This window comes from Taudactylus pleione, unplaced genomic scaffold (assembly GCF_031769625.1).
Source record: "Taudactylus pleione unplaced genomic scaffold, aTauple2 ptg001346l, whole genome shotgun sequence".
Lineage (NCBI taxonomy): Eukaryota > Metazoa > Chordata > Amphibia > Anura > Myobatrachidae > Taudactylus > Taudactylus pleione.
Window position 1 is genome coordinate 220938 of NW_028285746.1, and position 25792 is coordinate 246729.

At 43.5% G+C, this 25792-nt stretch overlaps 1 protein-coding gene across 11 annotated transcripts in view; it reads left to right on the top strand.

Moving 5' to 3' along the window:
* The window catches only part of DOCK9 (dedicator of cytokinesis 9), a 296517-nt gene that overhangs the window by 104735 nt on the left and 165990 nt on the right, over nucleotides 1–25792 (top strand). For all 11 annotated transcript variants that reach the window (XM_088463360.1, XM_088463350.1, XM_088463352.1 and 8 more), the window contains exons 3-6: nucleotides 9541–9630; nucleotides 12130–12212; nucleotides 17272–17341; nucleotides 23247–23342. In XM_088463360.1, the coding sequence (XP_088319486.1) occupies nucleotides 9541–9630; nucleotides 12130–12212; nucleotides 17272–17341; nucleotides 23247–23342 (339 nt within the window). The remainder of the gene's footprint in view (nucleotides 1–9540; nucleotides 9631–12129; nucleotides 12213–17271; nucleotides 17342–23246; nucleotides 23343–25792) is intronic.

Genomic DNA, 25792 nt, shown 5'->3' on the forward strand with positions numbered 1-25792 from the left:
GCTCTGCTCTGCCGGGCGCCCGCTGGTAAGTGAATCTCAGCGGGCGCCCGGCAGTTAACATGCTGTTTTTACAGCAGGGGTAGGAGGCAGCGCGCCCCGTGCGATTGCACGGGTCGCCTGCCCCTAGAAACGGCCCTGTACAAAGTGCTGACTAAGCATCTCCACCTACTGCTACACATTGTAATTATATAATATACACAGCGATGACTAAGCACCTCCACCTACTGCTACACATTGTAATTATATAATATACACAGCGATGACTAAGCACCTCTACCCACTGCTACACATTGTAATTGTTATATCATACACAGTGATGACAAAGCTCCTCCTCCTACTGCTACACAGTGTCATTATATCATACACACACTGATGACCGAGTCCCTCCTACTGCTACACAGTGTAATTCTATCATACAATTTTTATGGCCAAGCACCACCTCCTACACAATGTAAAGAGGAGGGGAATGCAAGAGGTCCTGGGGTCAATGGTATTCACCTTCGACATGGTGGAATATGCTCAGTTCCACTCCAGGCCTCTGCAACAATTGATGCTCTCCCAGTGGAACAGGCAGTATAATCTAATACGGTCCCAAAGGATCCTTCTTGTGGTGGCTACAAGAGGCTCATCTGGACAAGGGTCGCCCATTTTGGATTCCAAAGTGGGTGCTCCTCACCATGGACGCCAGCCTTTGCGGATGGGGGCCGGTGACAGGTCATCATACCATTCAGGGAAGATGGACAAATCAGAAAAGTCACTTGCCCATGAACCTCCTGGAGCTGCGTGCAGTATACAAAGCACTCATCTTGGCACAAGACCTACTCCAAGGCAGGCCGGTCCAGATCCAGTCCGATAACGCGATCACAATAGCTTAACTCAATCATCAAGGATCCACGCAAAGTCGCGCAGCCATGAGGGAAGTGACACACTTTCTGATCTGGGCAAAATGTCATCTTTCAGCTATCACTGCAATATTCATCCCGGGAGTCCTCAACTAATAAGCGGACTTCCTAAGTAATCAGGATATACACGCCAGAGAGTGGGCTCTCCACCTGGTGGTTTTTCAACTGCTGGTGAACAAGTGGGACCTACCATACGTAGACCTCATGGCCTCACGTCCCAATCACAAGGTCCCCAGGTATGGGTGCAGGACCAGAGACCCCTCAGCCGCATTCGTGGATGCACTGGCAGTGAGATGGGACTTCAGGCTTGGGGTATCTCTTTCCTCCGATCTCCCTCCTCCCAAGGGTCCTTAAAAAGTTCAAGCAGGAAGGATGAACAGTGATACTAGTAAGTCCTGCTTGGCCCAGATGCCATTTGTTCACGACATACGGAATCTATCCATAGACACTCAGTTTATTCTTCCTCTATGGCTGGATCTGTTAGCGCAGGGTCCCTGCCTACATCCGGACTTACCCCGTCTGTCTTTGACGGCATAGCTCTTGAGTCTTCCATCTTAAGAGCCAAAGGTTTCTCCAGCTCTGTGATTCAAACGATGCTTAGGGCATGAAAACCTTCCTCTGCCCGCATCTATTACAGAGTTTGGCATTCTTTTGGTCAGTGGTGTTCCCACAGAAAGTATGACCCTAAGGTTTTTAGGGTTTACCGTGTACTTGCTTTTCTCCAGGATGGGTTAGTCCTCGGTGATCGCCTGTCCACCCAGAGAGTCCAGGTTTCTGCGTTGTCAGTTTGGTTCCAGCGAAGGATTGCTTCTTTGCCGGATGTTAGAACTCTTTTACACGGTGTTCTCCAACTTAAGCCACCTTTTATCCCACCAATGGCACTGTGGGATTTGTCCTTGGTTCTCAAGGGGCTGCAAGTTCCCCTATTTGAACCTCTGGACTAAGTAGATTTAAAATGGTTGCCAGCGAAGACACTTTTTCTCCTCGATATCTTTTCTGCACGCAGTCTCTGATTTGGCAGCGATCTCTTGTTGCTCCCCCTTTTTGTTTTTTCACCACGATAGAGATGTTCTCCGTACACGGGTGGGTTACTTTCCTAACATAGTGTCCCGTTTTCATGTGAATGAAGAGATTGCGTTTCCAGCTTTTCAGTCTTCAAACTTTTCTGTGGTTGATGCCTCCCTGGTTGTGGTTCGTGCTCTCCGTATCTATGTGGATCACACACTGGCTCAATGGTTACATATGACTATCTCTCAGGCTTACACGCAGGCTGATCTTCCTGTTCCAAACACGGTGACTGCACATTTTACCCACTCTGTGGGACCTTCGTGGGCATGTCGCCGTGGTGCCTCTGCTGAGCAATTGTGGAAGGCAGTCACGTGGTCTTCTGTCCACACTTTTCTTAGGTTCTACGCCTTTGATACTTTTGCCTCTCAGGATGCTTCCTTTGGGCGGCGGGTTCTCCTTTCTGTTCAGGAGCGTCCCCACCCTTAGGGAAACTGCTTTAGGACATCCCCATGGTATCCCTGTGGACCCTTAAGAAAACACGAGTTATGGTAGACTTACATTTGTTAACTCTATTTCTCAGAAGTCCACAGGGCACCCACCCTGAAGCACCTGGCTGCATTGGGTAATTTTTTTTCTTTCGGTCACGGATTCCTTCATCTTGTGTGAGAGAGTTGTTGGTGTACATAGTTCTTCCTTCTCCTGCTTTGGGCTTGTTTACAAAAATGAATGCCTATGTCCAGGGGTGGGGTATATATGAAGGAGGACCAGAGGCATCTTGAGAGCTGAAAGCTTAACTGTTTGGTGACTGGATCACTCCAACCACATTTTCCCCTTGGTATTCATGTGGACCCTATGGACTTTGAAGAAAGAGTTAACAAAGGTAAGTCTATCATAACTAATTGTTTACATTGATTTTAAATTTTTTCTTTTTGGATGTTCACAATAATAGGCTTACGTCAGTGGTTTTCAACCGCAGGTCACACAGAAATGACGGGGCAGCGCTGCCGCTGAGCTCCTCTGGGAGGCTCAGACGTGCCCGGGCCATGCCTAGAAGCGGCGGCATGACATCACAGGTCACGCACACCACGTTGTGTGTCTGCCCGGCCGCCCCGCCAGTCACCCAGCCCTTCCCGTCTGCCCCCCAGCCTGCCAGTCACCCAGTCAGCCAGCCCTTCCCACCCACTAGCCAGTCATCCAGCCAAAGCCAGTCATCCAGCCAAAGCCAGTCATCCAGCCAGCCAACCCTTCCCTCCCGCCCGGACACTGCTGACAGCGCTGCGAGCTGCTAACAGACTGCTCAGCACTGTGTGCATCCCCAGCCGATGAGGGATAGGTAGGTCCAGAAATTTTATTTTATTTTTTTTTTTATGTGGGAGCCAGTGTGATTTGTTTTTGGGGGGAGCTATTGTGTTTCTTTGGGGGCCAGACAATGGTTTTATTTTTTGTGCTGAGCAATGTGTTTTTTTTTTTTTTGTGTGGTCAGCAATATGCACTGATCGCGGTGAGTGACAAAATATGTGGGTCCCAGGGACCCTCCACTTTAAAAAAAAAAATGGGGTCCTTCCTGACCATTTCTGGGTCCCATCATAATTTATGCTTTAAAGCTCCCTATATAATTCTCAGACCTCCCCTAACCTCTTACAAATGATGCCTCACAGCCATGCCTGGCCTTTAAACATTATGCCGCACATTAATGCCCTTTACAAATTATGCCATGCAGTAATGCCCAGTCTTTACACATTTTGCCACACAGCCATGCCCAATCTTTAAACATTAGGCCGCACATTAATGCCATGCAGTAATGTCCCTTACAATGCCACGCAGTAATGTCCCTTACAAATGATGCCACACAGCCATCCCCAGCCTTTACATATTATGCTGCACATTAATGCCCTTTAGTCCCCCTATGCATTGCCCCCAGTAGATGACCCCCTATGCATTGTCCCAGTAGTAATCCCTCTATGCATTACCCCTAGTAGTCATCACCCCCTATGAATTTCCCCCAGTAGTCATCCCCCCTATGAATTGTCCCCAGTAGTCATCCCCCCTATGAATTGCCCCCAGTAGTCATCCCTCCCCCTCTACAGTGCCCCCAGTAGTCATCCCCCCCTCTGCAGTGCCCCCAGTAGTCACCCCCCCCTCTGCAGTGCCCCCAGTAGTCATCCCCCCTCTGCAGTGCCCCCAGTAAATCACCACCCCCCTCTGCAGTGCCCCCAGTAGTCACCCCCCTCTTGCAGTGCCCCCAGTAGTCATCCCCCTCTGCAGTGCCCCCAATAGTGCCCCTTTTTGACCATTAGTGACCTGGGCCTAATGTCCAGGTCACTCACCTATTTCTGGGGCAAATACCTTCATTTGGGCCTAATGCTCCCTACGTAGCCTGGGCCTTGTGCCCACATATATACCAACAGGCCTATTGCCTGAATTTATGCCACGGGCCTAGTGCCCGACAACCCTGGTGGTCTAGGGAGGGGTAAATAATGGTGGCCCAAGGCCGCCTACCCGCATGGTAGAAGAGGCTGCAGGGGGGATCTTTGATAGCTTTTTTTTTCTTCCCACCCCCGCAGTCCTTTTCGGTCCTCAGCTTCATACTTCTGCCGCTGGCCCGTCCTGGCCAGCGGCGCCGCCTCTTCCTTTCATCCCTCTTGATCACGCCGTCTTCTGGCCTCTTGCGTGGCCGCCGGAACTGTTGCCACGCCGCTCTGCTCTACAGGAGGTCTTCTCTCCGCCGTCGGTACTGAAGTTTCCCGCACAGCCTTGTCTAGTTCAAGACGCCGCGAGTGGGCAGGGCTATGACGCTGCAAGCCGCGATTGGCTCGTCGCGTCTGGCTCCTATTGGCTGCTGGACTGCGAGCCGTGTTTGGCTCGCAGCCAGTGCCAAACAACTGCCGCCGACCGCCGCTACTTGGCTTCCGGTCAGCGAGCTCTGCTTAGCTTGCGTCCGGAGCCAAGCTACTCCCGCCACCACTGGTGGAAGCGACCAGGCGGTCCCTTCACCAGGTACCCGCCGCAGTGGCTTGCCCGGCGCTGGGAACAAATACACTGTCGCAGCGCCGGGCACGGATGCTGTGCCGATGCTGGGATCAGACTTGATCCCAGAACGGCTTTCCACAGCAGCAGCCAATGAGAGTCTGTTACTACAGCGTTGTCTGTTACTGCAGGGGGATGTGCTGTGCTGCAGCCAGCTGCCAGGTATTGGCCACAGCATAGCGCATCTCCGGGGACCCGGTAACTTTAAAAAAGTGGGTCCCCAGTGCCAGACATCGGGTAAAATACGCGCTATAGCGCGTATTTGCGAACACTGAATGTTTTTTTTGTTTCTGCGGGGTCAGCCAATATTATTTTTTTTCTGTTTGGGCCAATGTAGTTTGTTTTTTTTATTCCTGTGGTGGCCAATGGATGTGTGTTTTATTCTGTGGAGGCCAATGTAGTGTGTTTTGTTTCTGTGGGCACCAATAAGTATGTTTTTTCATAGGTAACGCACGCCATATGGCTGGGTGGTGTGCCTTTGCAATTTTAAAATCTTGCATAGTGTGCCTCGAGTTGAAAAAGTTTGAAAATCACTGGCTTACATCACAATAGTAATTTAACAAGGGTGATGTAAACCTAGTTACATTGCTTTACCAATGTTAACAGTATTAATAAATCAACGATATGAAGATAAGATTATCTAACATGCTAAACTTGGATGGCGGAGGGGTGTCTTCTGGGTCCCTTTATTAGTATATTATAATTTAGGTTCTTAGTTATACTGTCCAAGAGTATTCTCCTATTTAATGCAGTTTATTTCTGTTGATGAAATCCTAGGTCTTAGAGTATTCACCCTTCTGAGTCAATTATCTTCTGTTGATGATGTACTAAGATGGTTTTCCCCTAGCCCACTCTTTCTCGCCATTCCTTCCATTCCTTTTTCCTCACCTCTCCTGATTTAAAAAATGTTCTTTTTGGATGTTCACAAAAATTACGTCAGTGCTTTTCAATTGCAGGTCCCACAGAAAGGACTGGGCAGCGCTGCCGCTGAGCTCTTCTGGGAGGCATAGGCATGCCCGGGCTGTGCCTAGAAGCGGCGGCATTACATCACAGGTCACGCACGCCGCGTTGCCTGATTGGCCGGTTGACTGTCTGTTCTTATGATCTAGCTCAGGCATGTCAAACTAAAAATACCAACCAGGCCGTATATTCAAGGTCTAAGGGTGCATACACACCTGGACGATGTCTGCACGATTTGGCCAAATCGGAATGACAGATCGGGCATATCGTGCAGTGTGTATGCCCGACTTGCGCGCTCCCGCAGTCACATGTGATATCGTGTGATTGTCCGAGCTGCACAGTCAATCACACAATATTGCATGTGAGGCTCTACATATTAATGAAGGACGGAACAGTGATTGTTCCGTCGTTCATTAAATCTTTTAAGTGTGTAACGGCAGTCATGCGATGTCCAGGGTGAAGGCAAATCGCCCTGAACATCGGCACGATTGCCGGTCCTTTAGGTGTGTACTCAGCCTAACGAGAGTGTGTGGGCCGCAACATAAGTCTTATATGCAATTTTGAAAGGTTTATTATTAATAAAAACCAATGCAGTGTCCCCTCTAGTAGTCCTCCTTATGCAATTCCCCCCTGTATTAGAGCCCCTTATGCAGTACCCCCTGAAGTTGTGCCCCTTATGCAGAGCCCCCAGTAATGCCCCTTATGCAGAGCCCCCAGTAATGTCCCTAGTAGTGCCACTTATGTTTTGCCCCCAGTAATGCCCCTTATGCAGAGCCCCCAGTAATGTCCCTAGTAATGCCCCTTATGCAGAGCCCCCAGTAATGTCCCTAGTAGTGCCCCTTATGTTTTGCCCCCAGTAATGCCCCTTATGCAGAGCCTCCAGTAATGTCCCTAGTAGAGGCCTTATGTTTTGCCCCCAGTAATGCCCCTTATACAGTGCACCTTATGCTGTTCCCTGAAATAATGTCCCTTATGCAGTGCCCCAGTAGTGCCCCTTATGCAGTGCCCCAGTAATGTCCCTAGTAGTGCCCCTTATGTTGTGCCCCTTATGCAATGCCCCAGTAGTGCCCCTTATGCAGTGCCCCCTGTAGTACTTTTTATGCATTGCCCCCAGTAATGCCCCTAGTAGTGCACCTTATGCTGTGCCCTCAGTAATACCCCTAGTAGTGCCCCTTATGCTGTGCCCCCTCCCAGTGTAGAACAGGCCCCACTCACCTGTGCAGCACTTCTTCACGATGGCCGCTGGGCACTGCTCCAGCCCACATCACTCCCACCGTTCTGCGTAAACGCTGCCGCTGATTGGATCTGATTAGATCCAGAGCGGCAGGCGACGTCATGACGCTGCATCACTGGGAACGCTGGCCACTGAAGCGATCAGAGGCTTCTTTAGTCTCCGATCGCTTCAGAGACCAGTGTTGGCAGTTTAAAATAAAGTAAACACTGCCCAATAGGAGCTGAGCTCCGTTCGTGGCAGGGGTGTGGGCCGCATATTATATATATTTGGGCCCACACCCTGGTCTAGCTGTCTCCCCTAGAGCCTCTTCTTGATTGTTTGCATATTAGATATTAGGCCCGCCAGCTGTTCTGCTTGTCTATCAGTTGCTCTACTTCTTCCCAGGTGCGTATTAACCCCTTCTCTACAATAGTGTGACAAATATCTCATTCACTGACCACCAAACATGCAGTGCAGATTTCTCATCTCGTCTGCGTGTTATGATGAACGAGATGACTGTTATCTTGGTTATCACCTACATCATTTTTTTTTATTTTTTTTTTTATACCCTATGATCTACATGTTATATACCAAACATATTATATAGCCATATTTTCCTTGCTTGAATATATGTGTAAGAAAATAATTCTAATGCTATAAAATGAATCTTTGCAATATTTAAGCTTTTTTTTTAACGAAAATCTGTTCAATCCATTTCCTCCGTGAAAGCTTCCTGCTATTTATTTTTACCCCAACTATTTGTTTAACATTATAGCGATAGGAATCTCAAAAAGCTGTGGTCCTGGAAGCAGGAAGCCAAGCCCTCCATGAGTACAAAGGTACTGGAAGTCTCTGTATCCGTCCCCCTTTAAAAACAAAATAAAGAGCATGTAGAGAAGCGCAGATGTCAACTAGGAAACAGTGGGGCATACTTTGCAGGGTACTGGGGTTTGTTTGAGAAATACATTAAATACCTCTCAGTATCCTGCTTACAGTGAGTAATCTAGAGTATTCCAAGAAATGTTCCACATTGTGCTCCACATTAATGTCACCATGAGTATGCACATTCATTTGTAGCTGAAAAACGAAGTACGATGAAAATAGTGGCTATGTGTATATCCGTTTCATTTAGTCCAAAAGGTTTTAAATGTTCCCTCCGCATCCACCACAAAATGGTAGAAGCCAGTTTCTATTAGTGTCAGTGATATAACTGCACCGTCAAAGGACCTAGATTTAGTCATTCTGAGCGCCAGCATTGCGACCGCCGGGATTTAAACTACATCCCCGTAAACCATTGTTGCTAGAAATGTTGGTGTCTTCCCAAGCCTTCCTTTTATGAAGTTATTTTTCTCACGTTACGTTACTAATTTGTAGTCTGGTGCAGGTTCATAACAAGCTTCTTCGGTGCCTTTGATAGTCCCCACTACTGCCCCCTGCCCCTAAACCATGATGTCATGGAGCGGAAGTGTGAGCACCACTAGATGTGTCCTAAGGATGTCCCGCTGAGCCCTCCCCCCTTCCCTGGCTGCATCCAGGAGTCTTTCTTCTTCATTGGAGGTTTTTGTCCTTCATGCCTGAGCTCGCCTTATGACACCTGCATAACGATTTGACAGGTAAACCGCCCCAGTCAAACTACCTACCTATAACGAGCTGGAGAAGGGTGTACCATTGCTGTATCCTCTGATTTTCACTCAAGCAGCGGCACCTGTCTCACACTTGGCCTAGATCTGTAGACAGAATAGAATTTTGTGCATCATCAAGCTTGTATTTAATTTCTTTTTGAAGCTTCAAATCATAAGGTATTTTCAGTAACTTATAATCAAACTCGCCTAGTCTATTGAAGTTGGTAGATAATAATATAATATCCACACAAGCATGCACAATAGCAGCTAGATTTTATGACATTACAATTCAGGTTCTCCAGTTGTAGACCATAAACAATAATAAACAGAAAACCAGTCTAAGTGATATCCTAAAGGGATATGTGGTTTCATCAGTGGTCTGCGTGGCACTCTGAGTGAAGGAGGTCAAGCAAAAGGAGAGGATGGAAAGGACCCCCTGATAGTATTCCTGATAGGGTGTGTTACCTCTTGGGGATTTATCCTCAAAGTAAATTTCTGTTGCAATGATTGTTGAATAATATTAGCCTAATATTAGCCTCAATGCTGGTTTCCGCAGTACTGACTTCCTAGATAATCCTGAAGCTTCATCCATAGTACAGATTTCAGATTCTTGATTAATTTGGCTGCTCGATGTTGTATTCAAGTTATTTATTTTTTAACAAACCTGCATGACTATTGTTTAGTGGCATCAGGAATAAGAATCACAGTTCTTTTTATGCTATTATATGTTACAGGAAATCTTTTTATGTTTTATTTTTCCTATAAAGCAACTATTAGTGATTATGTGCTTTCCCTTCCTCCCTTGTAGATAGCAACGTTAAGGCGCCAGGGTCGATATGTATGTTCAACAGTTCCTGACAATGCAGAGAAGGAAGCTCAGAGTCTCTTTGTCACAGAGGTAAGTTTGTTTGTAATTACTTACAATACTTTTGCTATGCGCATTAAAATGCTACTAACAAGCAAGGTATAAAAATGACAACGCATTGTGTGAACATTGAAGCACACGTAACATTTTAGAGAGAATCTACAGATTTGTCCTCTGTATAAGAAGTGCTGTGACGCAGCAGCTGCAGATTTTTCACGCCAAGTTACGTTGTTCAGATTCAGTTGGTACACCACTTGGTACAGCTCACTCACTCTAGGCATCTCGCGCCACATGGCGTATTGAGGCTAGGTGTATGAGGACAAATCTGTACTACAGAACTTGGTTCCACTCTCACAGCTGGTGTGTGACATCAGTGTATGATCACCCTATTCAAGAAGTCAATGAACAGTCTTCAAACCATGAATGACTTCTTTGGTCAGTGTGAGTACAGATATATTTATCAATGTAAAGTTTTATATGTTACTTTTTTCAATGTAGTTTTGGTAATCATTATCTTATGAAAATTGATGTTAAAGCACACTTTGCCCCAGTAGTGGTCCCCTAGTAGTAAGCCCCTTATATAGTGCTCTCAGCAGTAGCCCCCCCCATGCAGTGTCCCCAGTAGTGGTCCCCCTTATGCAGGCCCCCAGCAGTGATCCCCCCTATCCAGTGCCCCCTATACAAGGCCCCCTGTAGTGGTCCTCCCTACTTAGTGCCCCCAGTAGTGTTCCCCTAGTAGTAAGCCCCTTAAATAGTGCCACCAGTAGTAGTCCCCCCCCACCTGATGCAGTGCCCCCAGTAGTAGCTCCCCCCTAGTAATGGTGCCCCCAGTAGTAGCTCCCACCCAGTAAATAGTGTCCCTAGTAGTAGTAGCTCCCCCCAGTAAGTGTCCCTAGTAGTAGTAGTTCCCCCCAGTAATAGTGTCCCTAGTAGTAGTAGCCCCCCAGTAATAGTGTCCCCAGTAGTAGTAGCTCCCCCCAGTAATATTGTCCCTAGTAGTAGCAGCCCCTCACAGTAATAGTGTCCCCAGTAGTAGCAGCCCCCCCAGTAATAGCGTCCCCAGTAGTAGCAGCCCCTCCCAGTAATAGTGTCCCCAGTAGTAGCAGCCCCTCCCAGTAATAGTGTCCCCAGTAGTAGCAGCCCCTCCCAGTAATAGTGTCCCCAGTAGTAGCAGCCCCTCGCAGTAATAGTGTCCCCAGTAGTAGCAGCCCCCCCCAGTAAGTGTCCCAGTAGTAGCAGCCCCCCCCCCCAGAAATGGTGTCCCCAGTAGTAGCAGCCCCCCCAAGTGATAGTGACCCCAGTTGTAGTAGCCCCCCCCAAAGTGATAGTGTCCCCAGTAGTAGTAGCCCCCCTGTAGTGCAGACACACAAGTTACAAAAAAATAAAAAAATACACTTACCTGAATCCACGCTCCTGCTCAGGCCACCGCTCCCGCCGCCGCGCGGCAGTCCTCCCAGGCTGGTGCGCTGTGCATTATGGGAGAGACATCATGACCAAATGACATCTCTCCTATTACCCACTGCAGGAGCCGGACTGAAGCCCGGCTCTTGCAGTGCGTGCGCAGCAGTCAATGAGAGTCTATCTGACTCTCATTGGCTGCTGAATAACACACACAAAGCTGCCGTGCTGGCGGCGATGTGTGTGTTAGCACAGTCTGAGCCCGCCTGCCACCCTCCTCCTGGCGCTATTGGGCAAGCGCTCGGGGAGGGAAGGGGCTAAGCTGTTCAGCACAGGACCGGCGCTGGAAGCCTAGCGCCGGTCCTGTGTAAATGTGTAGCGCTGACCGCTAATTATTTAATCTCTACATTGGTCAAAGAGAACTAATATATGCCTCTGCTTCCCCCCATTGCTGGAGAATCTGCAGGATTTGGGTACCCTTATTCACATCTGGTGGATCTTCCCAAAGACCGTAACATTTCGGGAGATGATTTCAGGCCTTTTATGTACAATATTAAATAAAACCCCATTTACTAAAAACCTGCAGTCCATTCTTTTGGCTTTTACCCCCTTGATTCCTTAGGCAAATATGTAGATGAATTGGCTACCCATATCCTTAATGTGGCTAAATGTGTAGTTGCCTCTCATTGCAAAACTCCTGTCCCTCTCCCCTCTCTGCAGTCATACCTCAATACCAAATCTCACCATTTTATTCTGACCGTATTTTTTGTGCCATTTCTCTACATTTTTAGTGTCACACTTTTAGGCAACCCTTCTCCTCCCCACATTGCCAATTGTGTTTTCTGGCCATGGTTCACCTTTAATTTTCTTTGATGTTGTATCAGTTCTACAGAATTGTTTATTATACTAAATATAAAACTGGTCAAAGCTTCCAAAAACTCTTTTGATTGATGCTTATTTGTCACTATTTAGTCTTTCTTCACACTGTGTTGGCCTGCACTCTTATTTTATTTCTTGTTTCAATAAAACATGCAATATTTTTTTTTTTTTTATAAAAACAGACACACAATTCATAGTGTTTTTGACATGCAGAGTCACTAAAATATTGTTGTATAATTTTTGTTTATCTATTAGTGCATAAAAACCTACAACTCCGATTGGCATGTTGTCACGTATAAATATGAAGAGTACTCGGGAGATTTTCGACAACTTTTAAGGTAAGTGTTTTAATATGGCAGCACCTGATTCCCTGGGAAGAGTGCCTGAAAATTATCTGTACAGATTATTGTGGAATTTTCAGGTGCTTTAAAGGATAAGTGTCATTATAAGACTTAAAAGGAGTATTGTACAACATACCCTCATTTCCTGTCCTATTTGACAGGCTGCAACTTGACATTTTATTTTACATCCAAGCAACAATTTTCACAGCTGTCAAATGTAGCAAGTGACTTATGAAGCCCAGCTAGTGAGTCATCGTTTAATAGAGTTCAATGAAGTGGCACTTATACCATACCTGCAATATGAACCTGTCTGAATGTAGGCCTACTTACATTTGTTAGTTCTTTGCGTAGTGCCATGCTGGAATCCATCAATTGCGCTTGTTACAGAGGGTTTTGTCACTGCATTTCTGGACAGCTTTCAGATGACACACATGTACAGAGAACTATTAACAGAAGAAATGGATAGGGAGGATTTTGTGGTAGATGTCTGTCAGATTACTAAGATGTATTGTTTTACCCTTTTATAAATCGATAAGATGCATAATATTACACTGGAACCATTATAAGTGTTGGTCACCTGCTGCCTCCTGTAGTTATTCCTGAATACTATACTTTTAATCTCAGACAGTTCCTATAGTATTTTTACTTTATAGTGATGGAGACTTGAAATTAGAGATTTGCTGTAGCTAGAAATGCCTACTGCTGTTAATATTATACAGGTTGAGTTTCCCATATCCAAAATGCTTGGGACCAGGGGTATTTTGGATAACTGAATATTCCGTATTTTGGAATATGTGTATACTATAATGAAATATCTTGGGAATAGGACCCAAATATACACACAGAATGCATTTATGTTTTATATACACCTTATACACACAGCCTGCAGGTCATTTTATACAATATTTTCAATAATTTTGTGGCTCAAACAAAGTTTGTGTACAGAAATGAAATTCATTTATGTTTCATATACACCTTATACATACAGCCTGAAGGTAATTTTATACAATATTATTAATAATTTGTGCCTTAGACACAGTTTGTGTACATTGAACCATCAAAAATCAATGGTTTCATTATCTCAGTCATGCCAAAATAATTCCGGATTTCAGAATATTTGGATATGGAAGACTCAACCTGTATTATCAAACGGCCGATTGTCATTTGCTCCCATACATCACCAGATTTTCGTTCCAACTAGTAATCAAGTTTGCTGGTTGGAAATTTAATCTTTATATGTGTGGGCATCTTAATGCAGACTACACTTGATAAATTAAGATTTGTGCCAACACTCATCTCTGATATTTTCCTTTGCTCAAGTTTGTTACATTTCGCTACAGTATTGCTTTTTGTGCAGAACACGGTTTGTTTGTACCTAGACAAAGCTTTTTACATTTTCAGTAATTGCCCAGCTTGCTTACCAGGAGTCACAAAAAAGTCTGCAGGGAAATTATTTGACCTTATCTTTGTTCTGAAAAGCTGCCTGAAGACTGCTGTGTTCTCTTGATATAGTGCAAGAACAGAAGCATGCAATTAATGGCTAATCAATGCCAGTCCTCTAGGAGACATATCTTTTCCTCAAGAGACAATTCAAAGCTTTAATCCTATTTTGGCTATGAAATGATTGCTTTGTAGCTATAAATATTGGTAAAAGCAGACTTGCTGTGGAATAGTTGTGCTAAATGTGGAACATTTCTCTGAGGCTTTTTTGCAGTGCTGACTTTAGCACGCCTCCCGCAACAGATAAGTCATTCATTGAGATGTAGATGGGCAAGCTGTCCAGTGACTGCAAGTTTAGAAAATCTTGGTCAGGCATTAGCTGGATTGTTACAGTTCTTGTCCATGTTACGGAGAGCCTGGCAGTTGAAACGTCCCCATTGCATTGAAGAGTACCGTTCTAGGCACCGCTGGTGTGATGGAGCTACGTTAACAAATAGCTAGTGATCAGTTGAGTCCTCATATTTTGCAGGTGAAATGTTTGCACACAATTAGTACCCTTCTGCATTCTAACAGTTTTTTATTTACAAAGCGATCTTATTAATTTGTACGTTTTATGACTAGTGTAGTGGTTCCCAAACTGTGTGGCGTGGCACCCTGGGGTGCCTTGGGACACTTGCAGGGGTTGCTCAGGCTTGTGGTCCAGCATCAAATTAATTATGGTCAATGTAATGTAAATATGTGAACAAACAGAAGTGCAAACCTGTCCACCACCACATAACAGGTTAACTATGGGTGACAGGTAAGCACAATTTACTTCACTTTACTATTTTACTACATTTTTTTCTGAATTTCTCAATAACTTAAACGTAGGGGTGCCGTGAAAAAAATTCTGATACTCTAGGGCGCCGTAATTCAAAAAAAGTTTGGGAACCACTGAACTAGTGTATCTAGCACTTAAATACATTGTTAAATCACAATGGCCACCTGATGGATAATACATTCACTTACTGCTATTGTGACTTATCAGTAATTAATCTATATTTAAGCTAGGAGTAGTGTGATGATTGATACCGGTACTAGCTTGTTTAAAGTTTGTGCCTAAAGAGGAAGTTAAAAGGGAACTTGAGTTTCAAAGAAACTTGAGAAAGCACACTGTAATGTCCCGATAATACAAATGTGTCCTTGTCATTTTATTTTTAGAAGATAAGAGAGCTGTCAGTACTTTTATTGTAGCTGGATGTAGTGTGTTGAGGGTGTTGTCTAAAATAACAGCTAAACCTACCCATTGTTGTTTTACATGTTTGCTACCAACCTGTCTGTAAACAAGTGCAGCTGGTAATGCTCACAGAATGGTTCCTGAGTGTAAATGATGTATTATGGCCATTTGTAATCCAGAATTTACAGTAGCTTTTCTAATGGTGAAAATCTTGTTTCCTTCTTAAACATTTGGTGAGTATGTGATTGTGCTGATGAGGAAGTATAAAGGCATTCCGGAGTCCAGATGTGCTCCATAGGAATGCTGCAGACGTATGTGAGCTGACATCAGACATTATCAAACACAGCCTGCAGATCACAGAATATTATCTTTAAATATATTATGAGGGTAGCGAGGCATTTTATTTAGTATTGTGCAATCATTTTTTTCAAACACAGGAAAGCATAAGGTAGAGATTATTGTGATGCTGTGTCCTTTATTATGCAGGAACTGGGTGTTCACAGTAAAGAGTCTGTGTATACATCCAATGTCCTGGTCCTCCTAGCATAGCAGGATCCTGGAGCCTGTAGAGAGCTAGCATGAGGGGAGGACGGGGTGACTGGCAGAATGACTCATTCACATTTTCCCATCTACTGTACCTCACAGAGAAACCTGTGATGTTGACACTGAGGAATTAACACAGTAAGTGTAGTACAGATATGCAGAACCGTTTTTTTTTTTTTTTTGCTGTAACTTGGATTTGACGATCACAAATTCACTCCCTTTTAGAAAATAGAATTTTTTTCTTATGGCTTTATTTATTGGCTTAGCTGCTTTTCAGTCCCCATCCATATCACTTACTATTCAAGAATATTGGTTCAGTGTACAAAGCCTTAACATTTATCACAGCATGTATTCAATGTATGCAGTACCATGCTCCCATTCTGTCAGCTATGAAGGAAAATACAATTTAGAGATGGAGAACTAGTGTTTCATGAGGTAAACGTATCCGATGCATCTTAGAAGAAACTGCAGGTGGAACAACACATGAATGCAACAGTATGAAGATATTCATATATCCTGATTTGGTAGTCTGGCTGACATGGGCCTACACTGAATTGATCGAATGTACCCATTTATAAAATGCTATAATCTCGGATGTACACATCTGGGGACAGGTTTCCACTAACTTCACAAGTAAACCTATTATTTCAGAAACTTCATTTTCATATTGTCAAACTAAATCTGTTCCAGTCGCATTTGTTACCATATTTACTAATGGTCTTACTTAAAGACACTTGGTAGATAAATTTTTCTGCACATTTTATAGACTGCAAATAACCCTTTCTTGGCTGATTACAGTACTACTTTGTGTAGAGGTGCGCTTACATTGCACGTGGTGGACAATTAGGCAACGCCCCACTTCATATTCTTATAAAAGTAATATGTTCTTAGATCTGAGGCTAGGCTGATGCTCTTGTAAATGATCCTGTTGAAAACAGTAACTTACCCTGCCCAGACTCCTGCTATCAAACCTGACCTCTCCCTTGCTAAATTAAAGTGTCAATTTTTCTAATAAAATACTGTTTTGTTTAGTTTAATTTACTTTTTAAATTAACCGTAAGAGTTCACCACATGGGGTCTTAATTATATGTGTCACTTTTTTTGCACTTTTAATTACATTAATAGCAGTGTACTAGAGAGGCACTTTCCTGCAGAGGTGCAATTGGAAAGTGCAAAGCGGCAAGTCCAATTTCAGTTGTAGCTACTCCATTCCTTTTGAGGGAGAAAAAGGCTTGCCCGTCTTTCTGCAAAATATAATACACCCCTTTCCTTTATCTCATTTAAATGATCCTACTCCACTAATAAAATGTAAACACTGGACTTCTGGCAAAGCTGGGCTTCTATGCATAATTACTTAGTTCGGTGTACACTCGTTCCAACTAACTACTCCTATCAGCCAATGTTTTTGTTCCGCTAGACCAGTATTGACCAACAGATCCATACCCTTCCTTATAAACCGAAGTATACTTGCACAAACTAGCTGGCTAATACTAAGAAATAACCTTTGCTATTCAGTTTTACTCTTGCACTTAGTAAGTGATCCTTAGTATGTGCATTACACTCTGTCATATAAAGGAATGATATAACAGGAAAAAACCTATGAAGGATAGAACGTATGTCGAAATAAAATAATTTTGTAATACTGAATTGTTCTTACAATTCTTACTGCAATAAATACTATATTTTAGGGTACATACATTTTTATGGTGTGATTGTACTGTATGGCGGCAGTATCAGGGATAATGTGTGAATGAGTTTTCATGTCCTCTTTCAGTACTACGTATTGTCTGTGAGTAATAACATCAACATTTGTTTATCTATGTGAGTCTTTGATCCTGTTTTTGTTTTGTCACACAGTAAAGGAACAAAACCAGAGAAGCTTCCAGTCCATGTGTATGAAGTGGATGAAGATGCAGACAAAGATGAGGTAGGCCTTTGATTGCATTCTCCACAATCCATAACCCATAACCCATCACTGGCATACTTGGAGGAGATGCACGTTAAGTGACTAGCTCCTCATTTCTCGGCAGTGTGACTAGCTCTTCATGCCTCAGTGGTATGCAAAGGCGTAACTAAGGATTTTGACGCCCAGGACAAATTGAACCCCCCCCCCCCCCCAAAAAAAAAAAAAAAAAAATGATAAAAGCATGATGGAAATCTTCTTACATACATGAACTGATTAATTGATATAAAACTGAGATCCACATCAAGTAAATTGAAAATCCAGATTCATGTTACATTATAAGCCAGATCCATATTACATGATATATACTGTAATGAAATTCCTCCAATTCCTATTATGCTACAAAAGCCTCCCTATTCACATTTCACCCACATTTTCCTACAGTAGCAGTGCTCCTTATTATAAGGACAGAGTCGAAAAAAACCGGAAATCTCCATAGAGAATTCCGGGTGGGGGGAGCATGGTGTTTAAGGGGCTACACCTCAAAAGCTATAGGAAGTACCAAGCTGAAATTTGGCGCTGGTGGGTAGAACTATCGTTCGGTGCTGCATTCCAAATTTCGGGGCAAAAACATAAATATTAGTAATCTAAAGTTCCAACTGTCAGTTTTTTCTGACACTCTCAATTAGGACCACTTTTCTGCTGTTCTCTATGGGGGATTTTTGGGAAGGCAAAACTCAGGGTAGGGTGCAAATTTAGACTTGGTGTTTGTTTTATTAGGTAGCTATTGTTCCAGGGTAGGGCCTTTTGGGGTTCAGGTAATTGAGAAAGTTACAGTTTTTAAACTATTACCTCACAATTGCGCCATTATAGACATAGGAAGATTCAATTCCTTGCGCAGCTTCAATAAGAGCCTCCAACAGGTGTACTCACTGTGGCTTCACTTGGGTGCAGCAAGATGGCTGTCCTCTGCGGGCGGGGGCCGGGACTGGAGAGAATGAAGTAGGCGTTTGATGTGGCCGGGACCCGGGGAGGAGGTAGCGGGCATTAGCGGCGGCTGAGAAAGCAGACGGCAGTGTGGCCGTTAGTGGACTAGGTGGGGCGGGGGGAGAAAGCAGATGGCAGTGTGGCCGTTGGTGGACTAGGCGGGGCGTGTGGCGGGCAATAGGACCCATGGCAGGTAGCCGGCGACAGGTGCAGGCTCGTGAAGCCTGCATCTGTGTGCAAAAAAAAATGTAACGTGTAAAATAACAAAACAAAAAAAACAATGTGTCCCCCCTCGCCCCCACCCCAAAAGAGCAGCCAGCACCGGGCTTTTTGTGATCTAGTGCTGGTTGTACAAAATACGGAGGACAAACGACGTAGAGGTCCCGTCTTCAGCACAACCAGCACCAGGCTAATAAGAACCAGTCCTGGTTGCCAGAATACGGGGGACAAACAACGTAGGGGTCCCCCATATTTAGCGCAACCAGCATTGGGCTCTGATCCAGTCCTCGTTCTGGAAATACAGGGGGAAAATATTAGTAGAACAAGCACCGGACTTTTTCTAGCGGGGGGGGGGCTGATGCCACAGCCGGGGGAGCCCTTTCACCGGGCCTCCCAGCCGAAGCATCAACCCTAACCGCTAGTCAGCCCGGGCCGGGGATCCCATGGGAGCTGCCCCCCCCCCCCCAATAAAGGGGTCCCCCTCTCCAGGGCACCTCAGGCCCTAGGCTGATTGCTTGGGACTTTCCCCGTCACCCCTGGGGCGGTGGGTGCCGGGTTGATAGTGTAATGAGGTGTAAAAAAAAGAAGTTAAATATTGTTACACTTTTTTTTTTTTTTTTACATTTTCTAATTACTTAAATTAAAATTTTAACACAGATGTATAGATGGATCTCACTGATTCATCCATGCATCTGTGTCTTATTTTCTCAGATGCATGCTCAGCGCCAGTGAGCACCTCTGTCGCCCGCTGATGCTCCTATGCACTGCTGCCACTGGTCCACATGCCAGTGCCCGCACTCCTGCAGCCCACTTTCGTAGCAGTCTCTCCATGTGCATCCCCAAAACACCTCCTGTGTGCCCGCCTTCCTCCACCTGCGCTAATGTACCATTTTGTTGTCCTTCTACTATGCAGGTGGCCCAGTTTGCTCCTCCAAACCCTGATAGTTAATACATTTTAAAAAAGCAATGAAATTCCATAGACAAAAAACCTTACGGTTTCACATGTCCCATTAAGACTTCTTAGACATGACCTGAAATTTCATAAAACCTACTGAATTTCTGCCACTCAAACTTCAAAAAGCAATGACATTATGATCATTAAGGCTATTGCCTTAATGGACGTGTTCCTTGCATAATACAGATATGGTATGCCATGACACCATCTGGTTAACTGCAGATTCAGCACTCTCACAGAGTGAGATTGCTGTCACTCACAAAATAGTGGAGCTGCTACTTCACAGAATTGTGTGCTCATTGGAATACACACATGCAGTCTATGCAACTGAGCCATATCTGTGTTACGCAAGGAACACTTCCATTAAGGCAACAGCCTTAATGATCGTAATTTCATTGCTTTTTGAAGTTTAAGTGACAGAAATTCAATAGGTTTTGTGAAATTTCAGATCATGTCTAAGAAGCCATAATGGGACATGTGAAACAGTAAGGTTTTTTTTGTCTATGGAATATACAATATGCTCCACAGTAGCAGTGCTCCTTATATACAATGTGCCCTTTATAGCTATGCCAACTTACTGTATGTGACCTGGGCCTAATGCCCAGGGTCACTTATACAAGCATGGGCATAATGCCCACCTATCAGTTCCACAGGCCTAAGGCCTCATTACCCACTCAGGCCTAGTGCCCGACAATCTGGTTCTAGGGAGGGGTTAATAAGGCCACCTACCTGTAGCACCACTGCAGCTCTCTCCGCTGGTCCTCAACTTCTCTGCCGCCGCTTCTTCTCTGCCTCCAGCCTTCTACTTCTTGCTTGATCACACCGTCTTCTGGCCTCTTCCACGGCCGCAGGAGCTCTCACAGGTGACAGGGAGAGGGTGATAGTGAGATAGTAATGCACGGGAGAGGCACTGGGTGACAGGGAGAGATAGTGGGAGACAGAGAGGTATAGAGTTACAGGAGAGGGTGATCAAGAGGGGCAGTGGGTGACACCAGGGAATGGGTGACAGAGGAAGGAAGTGGATGACGGCAAAGTGAAGCAGTGGGTAAGTAGAGAATGACGGGGAGATGAATGTGTGACAGGGAGAGTAAGACAGGAGAGCTAGGGTGATGTGGAGAAAGTGACGCAGGGGAGTGGCGGAGGGTGAGGCAGTGGGTGACGAGGAGAGATAGTGGGAGATGGAGTGGCCGAGGGTGACAACATTTCACACACTGCGATTCTATAAGTTCTTCAGTTGTGTGCAAACCTGTTATTGTATTTTTTCACAAGTGAGACCTTATGCTTGGTCTCAGGTTTTAAATAACAAGTACTTTTCAGTACTATATTTGTGTGTCTGCTTGCGTATTGTATGTACTCTCTTTGAGAATGTATTTTTTTATTATTATTATAATTAAAAGTTACATTTTATACAGATCTGCTGAGGTAGGCGAGTGCCCCAACCAAGAGAGCACTTTTTTTTGTTTTCTATACTGCTTTTATGGATTTTAATTTTGATAATATGTAACAAATAACCAGATAGGAGTATATACACAAAACTATCCTGAACACTTGTTTGAACAACAATTAAAAATATCAACTTAAACACAACAATGCCAAATGTGATTAATATTTAATAAGGACCCTTTGTTGTTAATATCCTGTCAGTTTCTATATTTCCAAGGATTGGCTTCTGTCAGCATTCTCCTTGCATTTGGCAATAATAGTATACAGTTTAAAACAAAGTTCTTCAGCCCTTTTGCAGTAGATGTTTGGGTGATACTGTCAGTCAATGGTGCCTTGTATAGTTCTATATTAGACTCTCTTTTTCCATCCATGTAGGTTCCATTTTTCCCTTTTTAATTACTCACCCAGAAATTACTTTTCTATGCTTTTTGTTTCTGCTTTTTTAAGCAGAATATGTTTCCATTTAAAACAAAAATTGAAAATTCCCAGGTTCGAATGTTTTTATTTTTTTTAATTAACTGACGATTGAAGTGCACAGGATGTGAATTTGCTGTTCCAACAGTACCGATAATATCTGAGTCATGGGTAAAGTTAGGTTATCCATTTGCTTGTATTATGTGTCATCGTTAAGAAGAAAATGCATTTCAAGCACTTTCTTTTTCTCTTGTATTATGTATTCTCTTCTCTGATGTACAGCTGATGGTTTAACCTTTCTACATAGATAAAACCTATAATTGTTTTGTTAACATACAGCTGTTCACTAATTTAAACAAATCTTTTATGAAAATTCACGGAAGCAGCCCATGCCAGACGAGACAGTAAATTTTATTATAAACAAGCGGTATGTAGTCAAGAAGCCGGCTGTCGAAAAATGCTGACCATCGGCTTCCCGACTGTGGAATCCCGGCATGGGAGTAATGATAGGTGTTGAAATCCCAACGCCTATCATTATCCACCCACCAAAATCCTGATGCCTGGTATACCAAACTAAGATAAGCCAGGCATCGCGAGCGGACGGGAGGGGTGTTAGATTTAGGGGCTCCCGGGGGGACATAGGGTTAGGCTAAGAAGGGGGGGTTAGGGTTAGGCACCCCCAGGGGGGAAGGTCAGGGTTAGGCACCCCCCGGGAGGATTAGGGTGCGGGGAGGAGGAGTTTTCTGGTGTATATTTTCTACCAATAAAATATTTAAGACATGGACACCAAAAAAAAAAAAAAGCGGTATAGAAACAGTTCACGTACTTGAGTGTATGTAAACACAGAGAATCACCGCAATAGGTTACTGCGTACAAAAGGTGGTATTGCTTAGTTGTCATGTCTGTTGTACGATTACAAAAATGAAAGCATACATTTGTCACTTGTTGGCAACAGTATCTTTCTTTTATTCGTTCACCCTTAGAACAGTTTGTAAAATTGTTTTAGCTGTAACCAGTGAATAATTAAATTAACATTAACATATGAGTTTTACCATGTCATTTTGTGACCACTATTTTTTACCAAGGAGAATCTCCACATAAATGAACAACTCGTCAGTTGTTTAAATATGCAAAGAGCATGATCATACAAAAGAAAATATGAAAAACTATTGAATATTAGTCACAAATAAAAAGTATATATGAAGTAAAGACATTCTGGGAATCTAGGGGAATGTGGGTGTCCCCTAGCAAAATCATATAGAGTATCTGACAATGGTTTCCAGCTGCTGGTAACGTGGCCTTAACAGATGAATTTCCAATAAAGCTGCCTTTTATTTATAAATAGTTATGTTTAGTAGTTTTTGTGATCATATGCTCTCTGACCCAGATGTAACAGTCTTTAGCAATGAAACATATCAATGACATTTTTAGCAATGACTGCAATTGTGTAATTGTTTCCTGTAAGACAGGTTATTAAAAATGAATGTGACTTGCACAAGGTCAGAACAAGTCTGATATGAATTGTGTTTACTACATACAGTATAAAAGCTTGGAAATAAATAGCAGTACATTTTTACTAGGCAAGTGAGCTCTTTTAGATTGCAGCCTTTTGAGTGGTCTCCGACGCTTGCTGTATAGTTTAAATCGCTGATAAAATGTATAAACTGAACAACTTTAACAATGGCGGCATGTAATGCATCATTTTCAATACATAATGCTACGCACTTAAATGGGAAAAAGTGAAGCAGGATTGTAACACTATATGTTATAATAATGTGTACTTGCCGCTTTTAACAATGTTTTAATGTAGTATATTTTTACTACTTATATTTGTAGAAAATGCACAATATTTACAATACAATGGCAAATATGACATTTTAACGTCCTGACTGAAGTCTATTTTGTATATAGGACGCTGCATCACTTGGCTCTCAAAAAGGGGGAATCACCAAACAGGGATGGCTGTACAAAGGCAACATGAACAGTGCAATAAGTGTCACCATGAGGGTAAGTGTTGCACCACACAATGGGCAGCATAAGCAATACACAAGTTTCACACAGTGTCATGGCTCAGAATGCATTCAGTATCACAACCCTGAAATGCTGCACCTGTCTAAAGTGGTTCATCATCCTCCAATAATATTTGTTGCATATATATATATATATATGAATTTAATTAATAAAAAATAAAGAATTTGATTCATTCTAATTGTCAGCAAAATCATCTTCACAGAACATTTTTCAGGAATGCTAGATTATTATTATGGTATCCAGTCATGATGTTGATATGTACTTAATCTCAACGCAGCCGTTATGTTGACATTTCGACACAGACGTTATGTTGACATTTCTATAGTCACAATGTCCCTGTTTAAGTTCAAACCGATCCCTACCCTAAATCTAGCGCTAAAACGTAGCGCTAGATTTAGGGTAGGGATCGATTTGGACTTAAATAGGGAAAAAACGCTATGTAGCAATGCCAACTGTTGATCTATTGATCATATCGACATACTGACTGTCAACATAGCATGCCACACCCATTATTATTAGGTGTAAAGGCTATGGGCTAAATTTAGTAAGCAGCGATTTTTGTCAATCTGCCATTTTACTAAGGCCAAAATCGCTACATAACCACAAAGAAAGCACACTTCAGAATAGAATGGAATATCAAAGCACTGTTGATGTATTAGACCATAGCATACAATAGATAACATCCTCCCTCCCCCCCCCCTGGATTTATGAAGCAAGGGTTTTAAATGCCACCATAAAACCCCAGGCAAACAAAACACCTGCCTATGGGTCGAGTTTGGGTGAAACACTGCACAGATCACTATAAGTGCAGGCTACATTAGGTGTAAAAGTATAGTATAGTTAAATGTAATGTAAAAAATGTATGGGATCCCCCCCCGAATTAATAACCAGCCCCGGACCTCTGCGTCTGGGCTGGTATTGGAAAATAGGGGGAAGAACAGCATGGGGTTTCCCCTATTTTCCAGTAACCAGCACCAGACTGAAGCAGCCAAGGAGCTAACGCTATAGCAGAAAGACACACAGAGGGGGGGCCCACTGCCATAATGTTAACCACTCTCAAACTGGTCAGCCCAGGGCTGGATCCCTCAGAAAGTTGGGACCCATGCTCCCTAGAAAAAAAAGAGTCTCAGGGCTCTTCCCTGCACCCCTGGTAGTGATGGGGGTGGAGGTAATGGTAATTAGTTTATAATATTGTCCTCTACAGGCGTCTTAAAGGTCCAACAAAGCTTGCCATGGCATAATGGCACTTATAGAACCACAAGTGCCAGTATGCCCGAACATTAAGGGCCTGCTGGTGCTTGTAGTCATCCTGTAAAAAGAAATATTAAAATAGACACACACCAATAGTTGTAGTAACTTCTTAAAAAACACTTCCCGCACACATCCCTTGTTCTCCAATGTATTAATCTCAAAATCCAGGAAGCAGGTCCTCTTCAATCCAAGTAGCAGCTACGATTTTGGCAAAACAAAAAAACAAACTGTCCCTGTGAAGGGTTGTGACAAAGAATGATTGGTCATTCCCGGCCTCTTTCCATTGAATCAATGGGGACGACCTGATTGACTGACTCAGAGCGCCGCTCTCATCCAATCATCACTTCTCAGACAACAGGATGTATTTTTTTCTTTTCACCTATAGAAGGTGGTGTTAAATAATATCGGCATCTATGGTCATGAATGTATTCTGTCTGTGATAGGAGGTGCCATTCTGAATTCAGTGGTTGAGTAGTTCAAATGAGGACATATTACAAGAGTCATTCCATGTCAAGTGGACCAGTACCCACCTGACCCTCTTCAATTTTGATCAATTTGACATGATGGTTGACATATATGTCAGAATAACTTAGAGAACGTTTGAGTTCACAATATGCAATATTAGTAAAACTATGGCCCACAAAAGGAGAGTGGGTGCAAATGTCACTGACTCAGCAGTGCACAATCAGCAGGTGGGGACAGTCTTCAAAATTAGTCCCCATGACATGGAATGATGCACAAGCTAATCGGATAGATGGGTCATACTTATTCATACAGAAAATGAATGACACAAAATTTACCAAATCTATCCAGTTTGGTCATCCCCACATACCTAATTCTACTACAGATTGAGTCTCCCATATCCAAATATTCCGAAATACGTAATAATCCTGAAATGCAGAATTATTTTGGCATAACTTTGTCTAAGGCACAAATTATTAAAAATATTGTATAAAATTAGTACAAATAATCAGTTTGCTCTGTGCTTGTGCCTGAGTGTGGCTATGTTAAGTTGGACATGTTAGATGGTCCTTCAATGGGAAACAGCAACTTTCTCCTGTTTAATGGTAAAGTAATCTTCCTTTGAAAGTTGGACAACCTTTGTTTTATTGAAGCGTTAAAATTAATTTAAAGCTTACTAAAATCTTATTGAAACGTTGAAATTTTCCCATACT